Here is a 16,749-nt window from a genome sequence, read left to right on the forward strand (position 1 = left end):
ACGCAATTTACAGACAATATACGCGGAGCAATATGGCCTTAGTTGCTGATGCTTCTAAAACTCTATTGCAACAACAACTGATATTATCAACAGTTGTACAGGGTGTTTCAAAAATGATGGTCAATAATTTAAAGGTGAAAAATATAAACTAAAATAAGCAAAAACGTCCCAGTGAACATCGGCCCGCAAATGAACCGTTTTCGAGACAATGCACATGTTCTGTTAAGATCCGACACTGACTGTGAGAGCACTAGTTAAGCAAAAAGCTGTGAATCCTTGCTGAGGGTGGTTTCATTAAATATAAGATAATACATTTTTAATTTTTGGTTTCAACACCACAGGATTTTACAGATGTTACATGTTACAGGATGTTCTTTCTAACACCCTTTCCTCAACATCAGGTGTTATGCTTCTGGGCCTACCTCGTACTCCACGTGCGAAGCGCCCATGCTCTCTAAGGTGTTGATGTGATGTACCCTGATGAACGTGCGCCTGTTGGGCTGCCTTTGGCGGGGAAATGCTTCTTGGTACAAACGTGCAGCCTCGAGTGCACCGCCGTTGGCTTAAACCATACATGAAGTGCATGTCCGCATACTCTTCGTTGCTGTAACCTCTTTCCATGTTGACTGTCCTTTGATGAGTACTAGTATGCCCGCTACGTCTTAGAGCATTGAGAGAGGGGAAAGGGAGAGAATGAGCATAACCTAACCTAAACAAACACGTCAGTGGTGGATCTCAACTCTGTACAGTTCACGTTGTCAGTGGTGGATCTCATCTAGAAATGTACAATATCTCGAAAACGATTCATTTAAGGACCCATGTTTACTAGGCTTTTTTTGCATATTGTAGTCTGTACAGTTCACCTTTAAATTATTGACCATCACTTTTGAAACAACACCCTGTATAACGAAAACCAGACGTGCTGAATGTGCGAAAAAAAAAGTGCGTTTACATCTTTATGGAAAAAAAAATTCCATTTTATTGATCAGTGTTATTAAAAGTTTGATTAATCGTAAACTTGGAATATGTTTAGGTAACATATGTTGTTTAGATGAATTATGAACAGTTTTACAAAATTGAAATTATAGTAAACTGCAGATCTAGATAAATGCTTTTATTTTTATTGGGCATTTAAGGAAAATTTATATACAATATCATCAGAGCGAATTTACACCTAGACAATAAACATATAAGGCTTTAATTTGGCAGGTTTCGTTCCGACTAGATGCTCAGGTTCTGTTGTGTTAAATTATCTTTTCGCTATTCCAGTTATTAAAGTTGTGCTATTCCAGCAGCACTTGCTTTTAAAGGATGTAAGCGCGCGTATTCAGTTGCACAGCATGAATGGATGGAGACGTATGGCAGCCCTAACAAGTTACAGTTTGTACAGTAGTAGACACCACTTTTGATTGGATCAAAAGAATAATAGGATTGATATCAGGTGAATGTGGAGGGGGGGCTAGAGACGGTGTGGAAAAAGTGTCATGTTCTCCAAGCCATCCTTGCATAATTATGGCACGATCCGCAGTTTCATTGTCATCCATAAAGTGGCCATCACTTTCGGGATAAAAGTGTATTGCAGGGATCCGAAACAAAATTCAGATTCTCCTTGGATGGCATTCGACCTTCCACCGGTACCGAAGGACCCCAGTCCATGCCAACAAAACATTCCCCATTCCATGATACCACCTCCATATAATTTTGTTGTCCTAACAAGACGAGCAGGGTCCATCGCTTTGTGAGGTTATCGTAACACTCTCTGCTTATCATCAGTGCAAAACAAAGTGTATCGTGATTTGTCTGACCACATGACTTTCTTCCATTGTTCCATCACGACGTTCTCGGTATCACTGCAACCAAATTTTTCTATTTTTCTCTAAAACAATTGGGGTTCCGAATAGACAGGCGACTGCCCTTACCAATTTATTAATTTCCCTGCGCATGGTTAAAATAGGGCAATTCTGGGCTTGGTTGAATTCAGATTTTATTTTCTGAACACTGGATGTCCTTTTTTTTACCGTACAGTCCTTCTTAGAGTACAACAGCTTCGCTCTTGAAATATTGTTATTCTGCCACATTTATTCCTTTGGAACGAGGAAGAACCGCTCGCTTTCCACTCATTAAAAACCTTTGAAGTGATGCTTTTGAGAAAAAGTCTTGCGTCTTTTGAATCGTGGCCCCTGATAAAAGTGCATCCAGGATAAGGCCTTTTTCAAAATGCGATAGATCAGACGTTTCCCCCATCTGCCTTCAGATTACTGCAGTCAGTCTTTATACTGAACAAGGCAACACATCATCCCCACGTCAGTTTTATTTGCATCTACTCATTTCTTTTGTCTGTGACTTATCTTTATAAAAAAAAGGTTCGTATGTTTTTTTTGGCCAGTGTGTGTGCATAGCGGGTTAGCATATAAGGAGATATTACATGTGTTATCTATACACAGCGTGTTCATGAGACTGATTTGCATGTTGTGAAAGCCAAAAAGTCTGCAGTAACACGGCGAAACGCTACCTGAGATAGGCAAGCTACAGCACCAATTCAGAGGCTTTTAAGAATTCCCCCTTTCTTGGACGATATTCGAATTCAGGCCTCTTCTAACGAGCGAAAAATGGCTGTTACTGTCATTGAAGCTTTTGTTGCAAGAAACTTATATCCTTCTGACAATTTATCGAGGAATCCAAAGGGGAAATCGAAACAAATCTCTTATTTGAAAACTTATTCATATAATGTAAATAATCATAAAAATACAGATTGAATATTTTTGCTCTAGAATAGTTTAATTCCTTTCTCACAACAGAATTTTATAGACATATTTTTATTGCAATAAAATTTTATTCAAACATTCAGTTAATAAAATGTACATTGGAAACAGATAAAACAAAGCAAGCTGATATAAAACAACTGCGGATGAAAAATTTACATAAAAAGATATCCAAAACCTGTTTTTGTAATAACAATAAAACAGTACTAAAAACTGTCGAATTAAAATGATGAACAATTCGCTATTTTACATGAAGACAAACAAAGTTCTACACGATGATATTGACGCACATTGCAACATGGGGTTTTATGAGAACCATCTTCGTTTGATTCCTTTAAAACATCGAAGCAGAGTTTTTCGTGTTCCTCCTTGTTTTGATTCAGAGCTGTTAACTCGTCGAAAAGCTCTGTCTCATTAATATAATCCGAACGAACATGAAGAATCTTCAATTTACTCATTGCAGCAACTTGAGAAGCAATGAATGAAGCATTTAATGATACAGGCAGTTTGAAATCGTTGGCTTCTGCAGGTTTTGCTATTAGGCAGAGTCGCAATAGCTTGGGAAGACTACGCAAAGCATCCCATAGAGAGTTTGAATTAAGGCTTAGGATTTCGTGTTGCACAACCAAGTTGGTTAACGATTTCATATCAGGCAGTGCTTTTTCCAAATCTGTTAGGAAATTTAAAAATCCGCTGCGCGAAATACGCTGACATGCACTAAATGAACCTAATCGAAGACTCTCTAAAAACTTGCAATTAAGGGATATCGAGCACAAAAAATCTCCAGACCTAATGTTGGGAAAGTGTATAAGTGTTAACGACTTTAACAGTTGTAATTTTGATAAGTTACAGAAATCAATATGTATGGGAGCGGTAATTCTTGATATTACAGAGCAATATCTGGATGTCGTATGAGTGCACCCTCGAATGTCGCATTCTTCAATAAACGAGCAGTGTTCGAGAATGGGAACTAACACGGATTTAGCGCAAATACCAATTTTTCGAATATCTGGCACTTGTGTGTATGTGTCTGACTTCCTTCGGTTGCCTATGAAAATTTCTGTAAAAGCACATGATGAAATTGCGAGTTTTTTCAAGCATTTTAAGCGCATTATAGCACAACAAACTCCATTGGTCCGAAAGAAATGAGAACCGAGCAGGTTTAATTCAGTAATATTATAACACGTTTGAAAGAAAAGAGATAATGTATTGAAATCAACTTTGGGCTCCCATTCAGAACTAAAAATTGCAAGGCTACGCAGTTTGTCTCCCCCAAACCTGGAAATACTAGTTAGCTTCTCCTTATTAATTACGAATCCAAATAGTTCCAAATATTCAATTGTGGATGAAGGAAGTTTATTGAAGACAGATTCTTGTGGACTGGAATCGAAGCAGTAAAGAGACAGGTGGGTGAGAGTTCCATGGCTTACCAAAATTACGTCTTCAAGGAGCGGCGCCATGTCTACTCGATTTCGAAACCAAAAAAGTCTCTTCATTTTCACGTCCTTATTTCTTGTTAGTAAAATGATATTCATGATATTTCGAAATGAATCTTCTCTGATGAAGCGAGAGTGCATTGAAGATACTTCTGACGTGAGTAGAAAACTGTCGATAAAAGGTAAACGGTACGGTGTTCGGAACCACGTTAAATATGGTGGATTGCGGTTGTGAAAATGGGGGGTTTCTGTTATAATATTAAAATGCAAACTCCGTAGCTCACTGAATTTTGTAAGAAATGTCTCAAGAATTGATATATGCAGTGGATCTACACTTATTTCCAAGAACAAGAATTGTATCTTTTTAAATCTGTCAGACGGTAATTTTTGGTAGGAATACAACATTGCAAAATTATCACAATCATCACATTGAACAGTCCATGAAATCGTGGTGAGGGAAGGCAAACTACTTATAATGCTTGAAAGAGAAAGAAGTCCCACATTACAATTCGTAAGATGTAAAGTCTGCACATTTTTGCACTTAATTATGCACTCTTGAAGTACTGCAGGTTTGATCCAATAACAGTTTCTCAAGTCAAGCGTTGCGATATTCATTACACGTTCTTCAACTGAGAAATACAAATAAAAGTCTCGCAGAGGTAATCTTTCCACTTCGGGAAAGATTGTTTTACTCACGAATTTTTTGCTGCAGACTAAGGCGCGAAACTTACTATTCACTTCCCCAAGTCTCAAAAGATCGCGAATTTCCAAATAAGACAAGATGTGGAGAAGAACTTCGTTTGAAAAATGCAATAATGTAAGACGTTGCGTAGCATTTTCCATTCTTTCTAGAATATTTCGATAAAAAAAATATTTAGTTCTGCAATTTAAATGTTACTGCTCACAATTAGCCAAGATCTATATTTTCCTTGTTAGTAGAAGATAAATGAAAGCATTTATTCTTGAGAACACCTGTACACTGTTATACTATAAAATGGTGACCGGGGGTCAGCACCGAACTAATGCTGTTCACCAGAACGAAGTATTTATCTCGACAAATACGTATATATTAGAGACGCCATAATGGAACGTACTGATTGATATGTGTGCTATGGCGTGCAATTCCATTGCAACCACGAGGGAGGGAATGGTTTTATAGCAATGGCGAAAACAAAGGAAAAAAAAACTTAAAATATTCGAACTTTTAAATTCTGGTAATCTCGTCTGATCATTGCTGTTCTTCTGGAAATACTGCAATTGAAAAAAAACGTTCATACACTGAACGGTGGTCGGACAGAAAGAAGATTATTTTATGCTTATAGAAGATTCATAGTAAATCCGAACTTTGTGTCACTTTTCCTACTACCGATGTTGGGAAAGTGACTCGGGTAGGGGGAACAAAGAGGATTTCCTATTTGATTTGTCCAGCTTGGTTTGCTATTGTCATAGAATAATATCATAAATGTTATAACAACTTTCCGAGTTATCTAACTTTAAATTAAATATATATATATTGTCTTATTAGTTTAATGGATGTTCGCATTCCTTGTTAAGCAGCAAATGGTATAACCAAGTGAATGATGTTGGGGGGAGTTAAATTGCAAAACAAGTTATGGCTTTTTTCTTTCGTGAAAACTCGGATTTTGAATCCAGCAAACAGACAAATCGATCACAAAATACACGCAGTTTAACAGACACAATATACAGCTGCACAAGTATATTGTAACCATTTCTGACGAAATAAATACAGCTTATTTGAACAGATCTCATTGTAAGAATAAGATATCGCCATTCTTAATACGGTCTTGAGTACATGTTGATACACTACCTGAACGAAGCATTTGTACTGTTAAGGACAAGGCCCACGTAAAGCCCTCCGAAAGTTTTATTAATCCTCTTCGTAAAGTTAGTCCTAACACCAATGGGACGAACTTTGGTAAAGAGGGTTCAAAAAACGTAAAAAATATATGAAATGCTTTTAGTTTTATTTGATTATAATGTTCAATTCAAAATAAAAAAAGGAATTCGAAGTTTAAAAACTTAATGCTTCACATAGCCCTATTTGTGTAGAATCTTGATTTTGTTTATCGTTTTCTTTGAGCTGTCTCATTAAAAAGTGTGGCTGAATGTACCATTTCGAAACTTTGAGGATTTTTACATCTTGGCTATTATTCGAGCGAGGGTTTGTATTGCTTTTTCTCCCAAAAACTTAGGATTTTCATCCTAAAAAACATACAAACCATCGCAGTATACATAAATCAGAATGTAATAATATTCCAATGCCTGTCCTTCCTAATAGTTTAGAGGCTGTTCCCTTGTCACTCGTATAAAAAGATATGAGTTCAAATAGTGTTAGTTGCTAGAAGAATTTCTTAGTGGATCTTTTCCGTTTTGGCTCTACTTATTCGTCTCAGGATAAACTGCATGTATTCTGTGGTCGATTTCCTATTTAATGGATAAAAAACCAGAGTATCCGAGAGAAAAATCCATGATACCCTCACCTGACACCGACTAACTCACTCATATTGTGAAAAGGGTTCATAAAAATTTCTCACAACATTCGAACAGGTCTTTTCCACCTGATGTGGGGTGGGCGGCAATTGTACCAACCGTGCTACCCACGCAGGCCATACTCGAATTATGAAAACGTTAGAGGTTCAGAGTGTACAGGATGGTGTTTACTGGACCAGTAACAACCTCACGTTCGCTGTACAGAAAGATGTTAACCTGCCAGGGATCAGTGTGTGGATGGTACTCGTCTCTCGTAAAATAATCGATCTTCATAGATTCAATGAAATGTTAACAGGAAGAATTATCTTGAACTGCTAATGAATAATGCAATTTACACGATGAGAAACATGCGTAAATTGCAATTACATTGGGCTGTAGTCTCATCTCCACTTTGATATCCGTGCCTATCAGGACAGTTAATTTTCAAAATAATGGATAGATCTCAGGGGAATGTTTTTGAATACCATCTAAGATCTCTGGAGCTACTTTCTAGCTTTTTTTTTTTTGCACTGGAATACAAGAAAGATAAAATGTGCACTCGTAAACCATAAAAACTACAGGATTTGTGGAACTGATAGAATAGGAAGCAGTCAAAATTACAGCTGACATGTGCACCGCCGTGGTATTTCAGGCTATTGAAAACGATGCCATTCATATATTCGTGCTGGTGGCGCACAAATTTGACATCTATAATACAACCCATTTCTGTGTATCTGATACATCTGAAACCCTTTCTGGTTAAGTTTACTCAAAGGGCCTTATGGATAGTAGAGTTTTTAATCACTGTCATCCTACTCCGTTGGAAAAAGACAGGGCTCGAATTTCGTCAATTAAGAAAAAATTACTATGGGTAATTTTTCCCCATTAATATGGGGAAAAAATTACTAAACTTACTATGGTTTTTTTTTGTTGTTGTTTTTTTCCAACCGGTGGTCAAGTTAGTCGGTGTTGGACGAGGTAGCAAGTATTTTTGATCCAGGAATTTCTGGTTTTTCATGGATTAAAACGAGAAATCGACCATGGAACACACAATTTACACTCTTCGTGAATGTAATTTTATAATAAATGGCCGTTTAAAAGATTAATAATGATGTAGCACTCGCAATCTCTGCACATAGGCCCGAACATACCCATTATATCATGCATAATAGATCTACTGTAACCTGCCTACAGTCCTTATCACAGAAAATACTTCACGCCTGAAATGACAACGAAGATCTTCACACCATTGTTCTGGACATGAAATCTGCTTTCGACTCAGTCCAAATCACGCTCCATCTTGCATTATTTGAAAGATTCTACAGGATATACAGAAATATGCTCGAGGTCCTCAATAATCTGCTATCTAGGAGAATGCTTCACTTCACAGGCAATGGTCTGTAAAAGCGTGGAGGTAGGGATCCCACAAGGTAGTTCTCTCTCAACCTTGCTATTTGCAGCAATATTCGTTCCACTAATGGATCAAATTCCAGCGTTCCTATCGTATGCTGATGATATTGTATGCTACTTGCCATGCAAACGCAGTGTTGGTGATTCACAAGAAAGACAAACCTCCGCTGAATCTGTAAACAGCTACCTAAATACATTCTATAAGTATGCCAAATTTTTTGGCCTTTCAGTTAATCCAGAGAAGTCAAACTGTCCCATATTTACTCCAAGTCGGATCACTTTTGCTGACACTGCTTCTCTACATCCAGACGAAATTGGCAGGAAATGTTCTGACTCCCACGGACAGTGTCGAATTCCTAGGAGTAATTCTTGGTGCCAACTTCGCTATAAACAACAAATCCAAGCTCAGTCTCCCAAAGCCATGGGAGTCTTCTGGGGAATGAAAATAAATCTGTGCAAAACGCACAATAATCAGGAAATAGCTTGCAAATTACTTCTGTAGTGTGTCCTCCTATGCCGTGGAAGTTTGGTCTGCGGCACCACCCACCAGCCTCAGGAAACAATAGGCTGGAATTCTGGTGCTGAAGTGGGTCAAACTTGTGGTCACACCAGATATACACATCTAAATCTGCACTCTGCTCCAACCTGCAATACACGCCTACAGTCCGTAGAGCCCATGTGCTAAGAATAAAGGCATTCCTTCATCTGGAAAACGGCTGCCAGGCAGACGTCGCAATACCCCCACCCCCCTCCTTGTGCTCAAAGCTCCAGAATTTCAAGAGACATTTCCCAAATGTGACTCTGGACAGTGTGAACTCGCTCAACATCGACCTGTGTCTATTGATAAGGCATATCGCGATGGCATTTTGGCCTATCTTTGTAAAGGACAATTATGTAACTGCCGGTCCTAGTTAGCTATTTGTCATTTAATGTTATGCTCAAACTTGTAGCCCTTTTTCGTTTTAATTACTATTACATTTTGATTATTATCTTTTGCTTATTTTTTTCTAATAAAAAATCACTTGTATAAACAACAAAGTATTGTAAGATTCCTCTTTCTTTCTCTGTAAGGAATCACTATTGTATACAATTTATGTTAATAAAGAATCTTATTATGTGATCTCTCTCTCTAAGTGACGTTATCGCCGAATTTAACAGTAATAAGCTTCGTAAGTTGAGCAGATTATCTCGCCAAAAAAAAAATAAGTGTTTACGTTACGTAACTGGATAGTCTATAAAATCTCGACACGTAGGTCACATAGCTCGAAGACATGATGATAAATTAACTAAGAAAATAACAGAATGGTACCCAAGAGGAGCTAGAGCCTGGAAGACAACGACGGACAGATGAAATTCATGAGTTTGTGGGTAGTAAATGGATGGCCATTGCACAAAACAGAAGAGGCCTTCATCCTGCAGTGGATTGAAAATGGCTGATGACGACCAGATTATCTCCAAATTATGTATTCTTTGCATATCTCTCCCCCACCCCACCGACACGTTTTAAAAACTCAATAGCTACTTTATCCCATAGGGTCGTTTACAAATAAGATGGGTTTTTAAGACATCGTTTGATTTTTTTTCCATTGGGAAGGAATCAAGTGGTTCGTTACAAATAAAAAAAAAAAAAAAACCTAAAACAGTGAGTGATATATATATGTGAGAAAGCTTATCAGGAGACAACACAGATCACATTTTAAAATTGCAACTTTTATCTCTGATATAAAATCATCGTGTGAGCTGTTCATGCATAGAATCAATTTGTTTGAAATATTACTTTTACTCCTTGGCAGAATTCTGAAAATTATCCTACTTGAATCCCAAAACACTGCGTACCTCCGGGTAAGATTGAAATTATGTTACTGTGCATACGATTGTCTTAAGAGAATATTAAACTGTTCATAACTTACCAACGCACGTTCTAAAGTATTTTCGAATGTAGTCGACCTATCAAAGATGTTTTGGTACCGTAATAAAGATATCACTAATTATTAATCAATAAAAGGAGATGGATAAATAATCGGGACAAAGTATTATATTTTTTGTTGCGAAATCCCGAATTCATAAAGGGTAAATTAACTGAATTATCTCTTCAAATTTCAATCCGAAAATAGCATGCAAGTTCTAGGAGAAGGTGGGGGGTGAAGTATAACAGTACTTTTGTTAAAGTTGCTAATGCACAGTTTGAGAAGGCTCGTGGAAAACGTCAGTTATGTCTCTTTTCCTGGACACGGCCGTTAATTTATATCTGTTGATGTTGAAATAACCAATGGTATTTTGGAACACGCTCAACCTTGTTTATAAGATTAAGGAAGAAGAATAAAGTCGCACGGCCGAAGACAGTCACATGCCACTTTTGCTGTGCGGATTCCTGACGATTGTGGTCATATCAGGCAAGCCAAAGTTAATATATTTACACTAATCGTGATTAGAGTAAATATATTAACAAATATAAGCCATTTATGATGAGTTTCCACTGCTTATAATTATAAACACTTGAGTATAATGCTTGAAAACAGTTAAATTTGATTATTACAAACCCATTTCGTTAGAATACACTTGATGGGTACGCGTGGGCTCAACATTCAGGCCACAATCCAACCTGTTAACTCCTATATCGAATTCTTTTCTGTGTTATAGATCAGTTTGCCTGTAAATGTTCACTTTGTCTACTTCTCCTAAACATATGAAAGTTTAAGTTAAGAGATACTTATGACTCTTCCCCAGTATGCGAAAGTTTCTGTTGTGTACTCCACGAAATAAAGGGTCACTTATATATTCAGAGGTCAGAAATTAAATCCCCTTGAGTTTATTCAAAACCTTTTAATTACACATTCAAGTAATAAAATATACATTACATAGAAATCAAATAAAATACAATAATTAAGAACAATTTATAAAAATATATACATTAAAATATTTAAAACCATGTTCGGGTAACTGTAAAAAGTGTACAAAAATATTATCGAATTAATGTAAAGAAAAAACCGCTATTTTAGATGATTTCAAACAAAGTTCAGTAAAATGATATTTACGCATGTTACAACAAGGATAACCATCAAAAATACTTCTTGTTGAGTCGTTTAAAACATCGATGCAGAGTCTCTTGTGTTCCTCCTTGGTTTTATTCAACTTTACTAATGAGTGGTAAAGCTTCGTTTGATTAATAGAACGCGAACGAATATGAAGTATTTTCAAACTACGCATTGCAGCAACTTTAGAAACAATGAATAAAATATTAAACATTGAAGTTAATTCTAAAGTACTGTTTTCTTTCTTTTCTATAGGCACGGCTATTAAGCAGAGTCGAAATAAGTTAGGAAGACGAAGAAGCGCATACCACAAACCATTTGAATTAAGATCAAGCGCTTCATGTTGTAATACTAAGTTCGTTAAAGAATCCATCTTAAGCAATGCTACCTCCAAGTCTCTCAGGAAAGTAAAGTTATGGCTGTACGAGGTTAGTCCAAAACCGCCAAATAAACCAACTCGCAAGGTCTCTAAATGCTTGCAATCCTCCGATATCGATTTCCAAAAAAATCCAGAATATATATTCGGAAAGTCTATAAGGGTCAAGGACTTTAACACTTGCAATCTTGATAAGTTACAGAAATCGTGATCGACACTTTCGATATTTCTGTGTGTCCTGTGTTGACATCCTCGGATATCACATTCTTCAATGAGGGAACAGTTTCTAGCAATAGAATCTAAAGATAAATTAGTGGGAGTACCAGTAACTCGATTCATTGTAAGTGCGCATGCTTCTGAGAATGACTTGGTTTCTAAGCACTCAGGAATTTCCGAAAAGGCACATGACAAAATTCCTAACTTTTTCAAGTGTTTTAAGTGTACTATAGCAAAACAAACTCTACTACTTTCAGAAAAATGACAGCTTAGCAAGTTCAGCTCAGTTATATTACAGCATGTTTGAAAGAATGCAACCGTTATACTGTAATCAGCCAAAGGATCCCACTCACAGAACGAGACGTGGAAACTGCGTAGTATTTCCCCTCCAAATCTTGAAATACTGCTTAGTTTCTCTGCAGTAACTTTGAATTGAACAAGTTCCAAATATTCAACTTTAGACGAGGGAAGTTTATCGAAGACAAAGTCCGGTGGGTTGTCCAGGACATTATAAAGCGAAAGATGAGTGATATTTTCCAGACTATCAGCAATTAAGTCTCCAGTAACTGGTTCCACGTCCAATTGATCTGCAAACCAAGAGAGCTGCTTCAGTTCTATTTCATAATTTCTTGTTATCAAAACGATATTCATAATATCTCGTAATGACTCTTCTCGGAGGGCCCGAGATTCCTCACAAGGTACCACCTCTGAAGTAAATAGAAAGCTTTCTATAAACGGGAAATAAAACGGGCGTCTGATGCGGGCTAAGTATAGTGCATTGCAATAATACTTTAAGGATTCTGTTACTATATGCACATACATATTTCTTAATCTGCTACATTTTGAAAGAAAACTTGTAAGAATTAATATGTGCAGTGAATCTATGTTTAGTTCCAAATACACGAAACGTATATTTCTAAACCTTTCCGATGGTATGCTCATGAAATAAGTCAGCATCGCAAAGTTATCAGCGGCAATGCACTGAACACTCCATGAAAGAGTTGTGATCGAGGGCACACCACCGATGATTTGCGAAAGATCTAGCAGTCCGACACTGCAATTCGTAAGATACAAGGTCTGTACATTTCTGCACTTCATAATACACCGTTTAAACACTTCACAGTTGATCCAATCGCAGTTGCTAAAGTCAAGCGTTGTGATAATCACTGCGCGTGTTTCAAATGAGAAATACAAATCAAACTCTTGCAATGATAATCTTTCTTCTCTCGGAAATAATGTTTTCGCCACAAATGGTCTACTACAAACTAAGGAATGTAATCTAGCATTTAATTCTCCAAGCCTGAAAAGCGCAGGAACGTCTAGATAAGATATAATCTTTAAGAGTACCTCGTCAGAAAAATGCATGATTGTAAAATGTTGTCCAATGTTTTCCATTTTCTTTCTAATAATTTACTATAAAAACTGAGGAACTGAAGTTACGATGATACTAAAAATATGGCTAATTATGCTTTTTTACATTTGCCCATTAATGAAAGAAAAATGGAATCATTTCCTGCTTATTGTTGAACACTTACGCGCTAAACACGCATTAAAAGGGAACCTCAACTAGTACTATTCACCAGAACCAACCATTTAACCTGGCCATGAGAGTACATAAATACGTATTATATTTAACACGTCATAGTGGAGCGTGCCAACTAATATATTTTTCCAAGGTAATAAGAAAGAAACTTGAGCAATTCAAATAGGAATTCCATTGAGTCCGTGAGGAGGGGAAATATGTGATATTGCGCCTGAGTTCCCCTCTGATTTCTTTCCATGAGTTTTTGCTTGTAGAATCTGGCTTACCTCGTGTCCAGTCGCTGTTTTCAGTAAACAAAGTAATCTGTTCGTGGTATGGAATGTTAACAGAGTTAAGTTTCAATCGGAAAAGATTTAAATATCTTACTGAACATGCACTAGCGTGTTAAGGTTAAGGAAACTTAAAACTTGTCTAATTATACAAGCGTGCTGGACGCTGAGTATGTAGTTCTTATGGGGGTTTTACCCTAATGATCTTTGCCTGGACTATAGGTGATAGACATTTGTACTCCTTCCAACACAAATGATTACTAATAGATTATAAATATCGATCGTTAAACTGTGGGATATTTCATTTTTTAAGAAATGAGTCCTCGGGTTATTTCTCACACGCCGGAATTGAAAATAAATCCAAACTGCCGATATGTGCTGCTGATTTAAAATTCAAAAATGAATTATTAAATGAACCGTACACTTAAAATGGTAAATTTACCAAATTGAGATAAATTTCTCTTGTTCTTCTACAAACTAGAAAGGGGAACACATTAGGAAGAACATTTTTAGAATAATTCTTTTTATTTTATTTTAATCAAATCGAAATTTAAAAAAACAAATTTACGAATTTCAACCCCGGTAAACCAGTGTTGAGGTGGGGGGGAAGATACATGAACAAATAATTATATAATTATTTATGCCCATTTACAGCTGCAGTTGAACATTAACAATATTATGACAATAATAATGATGTTTTATATAGGCCTATCGATAATTATTTATTTCTCCTTCTGTACTGTCATTAATTGAACTCCTCTTAATGAGCCCTCGTGTGGCTCATTAAGAGTGGTTATAATCACCGTTCACTTCCACAAAGCTGGAATCCTATCCCTGAGGTGGGAAATTTTGACGTTAAAAACGTTTTTACTGGCGTTATTCCAAAAATTTTGTAACGGAAGACCGTCATGCGAAAAGCGTTACGGAAGTGACGTCATCTTCACCTTCCGCCAGAAGCTAATTATTGCAACTTGTATTGTTGGTATCATACTTGTATTATGCCAACAATAATTTATCTTCTACTGGACCAAATTTATCTTAGGAAAAACTAGAGGAAAAGCTAGAGAAAAAACTTTCAAACCTCTGCTCGAAAATTTTTTATAATTTTTTTTTCACAGTGTGGCTGAGTTAGTCGGTCTCAGGCGAGGGTTGCATGATTTTTCCTTCCAGAAACTCGAGATTTTCATCCAGACAACCGAATCACAGAATATACGCAATTTACAGACACGGTGTACTGACGTCTCATAGCCTTAGTTGCTCTGGCGCTTAAGACCACTTTCCTAACTTCCTATTGTATGTTATTTTCACGGTTTCTATTATTCAAAGTCCAAAAATTCGCATTTTGCAACATTAAAATATAGCTGCCACTTTTCTGACCATCGGTGAAGGCTATAAAACGTTCTGAACGAGCGCTAATTGGCACTAGCCATTGACCTCTTTCCCAGTCTTGGTAAATTTTGCCATTACTTTCTATATCCCTTCGTCAATGTTATTTAAGAAATCAGAACAACGACTGGCCCAACGATGATTGAGGAAGCCCATGTCTAACTCCAACTTATTCTGAAAAGTAACCAGGAATTCACAACAGCGCTAATTTTAATAACTGTGCTAAAATTTGTTTAAGAGATGAGAGGAACTGTACACTTTACGAAAATGTACAAATAAAGTTTGTAAATTTGCATCTAATCGAATATTTGCATTTAATAAAAGGGAAAAGAAGTTTACGTTTTTTACATAACTTCGGAAGTAAATTATCGATCAGAATAATACGATGACGGATAACTTTTAAGATGAAACGATGATTTTCAAAACTTTAACCTTTCTCGATTAATTGTGGTCTTCGATTAGCTAAATAGGTGGAATAGGACCAGGGTATGTCTGCCAGGGGCAAAGTTTGATGACGTTGTAGAGCAGATATCATCTTTTAAGGGCACAAAGGGTTGTACACGTTGTCACTAATGTTAGTAAGAGTAGGAGACCGGCGAAATTACTTAACAAGTACAGGCCAATGTTGAAAAAAAGTGGTGAGTTAGGGTTGAATTTGAAAGTGTCTGCAATTCTGCCCAGACACGATAGGCGGGAGTATATGATGAGAGCCTTGTCGATCAATTCGGCCACGGAGAGATTGTGCAAGGCTCAAGGGGTACAATTTTTCTGAGCCTGTCTATGCTTGTTAGCAGGAGAGACTGCTTCTACAGGGATGGGATACACTTCAATAGAAAGGGTGCAAGAATATTTGCTGATGCTATCGAGGCAGATTTAGGTGGGTCGGAAAACTGCTAGCTTGGGGGGATACACGAACTAATAGATTAACAGTAGCCGCTGGCAAAGGTGAAAGTGATTCTTGTATTGCAATTGAAGAGAACAGTTAATAAATTTGATGAGCTTGAAGTACTAGTCAAGACATCAAAGGCAGATATTGTTGGGACAGCAGAGACGTGGTGTCACACAGACATAAGCTGTTATGTTGTTTGGGTTTTAGGAGCATTAGCAACTAAGGCCATATTGCTCCGGGATATGCGGTGATCATTCCCTGATCTTTCCGCATCCTCCATATTTGGTGGTCACGGGCTCGAACCCCGGTCTAATTAAGAAGCGTGTGCTACGCACTGCTGCTCCTGCCCACCTGGCTACGGAGGCGCCGACATAAGCAGTGTAGAATTGGAATTTGGGGAGTACAATTTGTACAGAAAGGAAAGACAGGACAGGAAGGGAGGAGGGGTTATGCTGTTAGTTAAGAAACACATAAAATCTAAGGAAGTGCATCCAATTGATGCTGGTGGACAATGCAATGTTGAGTGTGTTTGGTGTGACATAGGCATTGGGAATGAGAGTAGATGTGTGTTATAGGCCTAATGAATCTAATGAGAAATTATGCAGAGAAATAGAGTGGGCCAGTAAACCAAAGTGTCTTATAATGGGGGATTTTAATTTCCAAGAGATTGACTGGAATTTATGGGTTGGTCACTCACACATTAGCAAGGCTTTTGTGTATTTATTGGATGATTGTTTTCTACAGCAGCATGTTCGGGAGGCAACTAAAGGGAGTAATACTCTTGATCTGATTATCAGTAGTGATTCTTCATGCATTAAGAATCTGCAGATAAAGTGATCACAGTGTGCTGAAGTGGGATTTACTCAAAGAGGTAGCTACCATCGGGGGTAAAGGGAAGGATGTTTGCTTTCGTAAAGGTGACTACTGTGATAGTATTAAA

The 16,749-nt window shown here is 37.2% G+C and overlaps 1 protein-coding gene across 1 annotated transcript; it reads right to left on the reverse strand.

The window, feature by feature from the left end:
• Positions 1-2,983: 2,983 nt before the first annotated feature.
• On the reverse strand, positions 2,984-5,041 carry LOC150080233 (F-box/LRR-repeat protein 18-like). The gene has a single exon (XM_090380659.1). It carries the CDS (start codon positions 5,039-5,041, stop codon positions 2,984-2,986), a length of 2,058 nt encoding a protein of 685 aa, XP_090236785.1.
• Between the last annotated feature and the right edge of the window lie 11,708 nt (positions 5,042-16,749).

Source organism: Mastigoproctus giganteus, chromosome 9 (assembly GCF_048544385.1).
Source record: "Mastigoproctus giganteus isolate SK-2022 chromosome 9, ASM4854438v1, whole genome shotgun sequence".
In the NCBI taxonomy this organism is placed as follows: domain Eukaryota; kingdom Metazoa; phylum Arthropoda; class Arachnida; order Uropygi; family Thelyphonidae; genus Mastigoproctus; species Mastigoproctus giganteus.

Bases quoted from the DNA above. Each gene is read 5' to 3' on its own strand.
- LOC150080233 (XM_090380659.1), bottom strand. From the start codon at position 5,041: ATGGAAAATGCTACGCAACGTCTTACATTATTGCATTTTTCAAACGAA.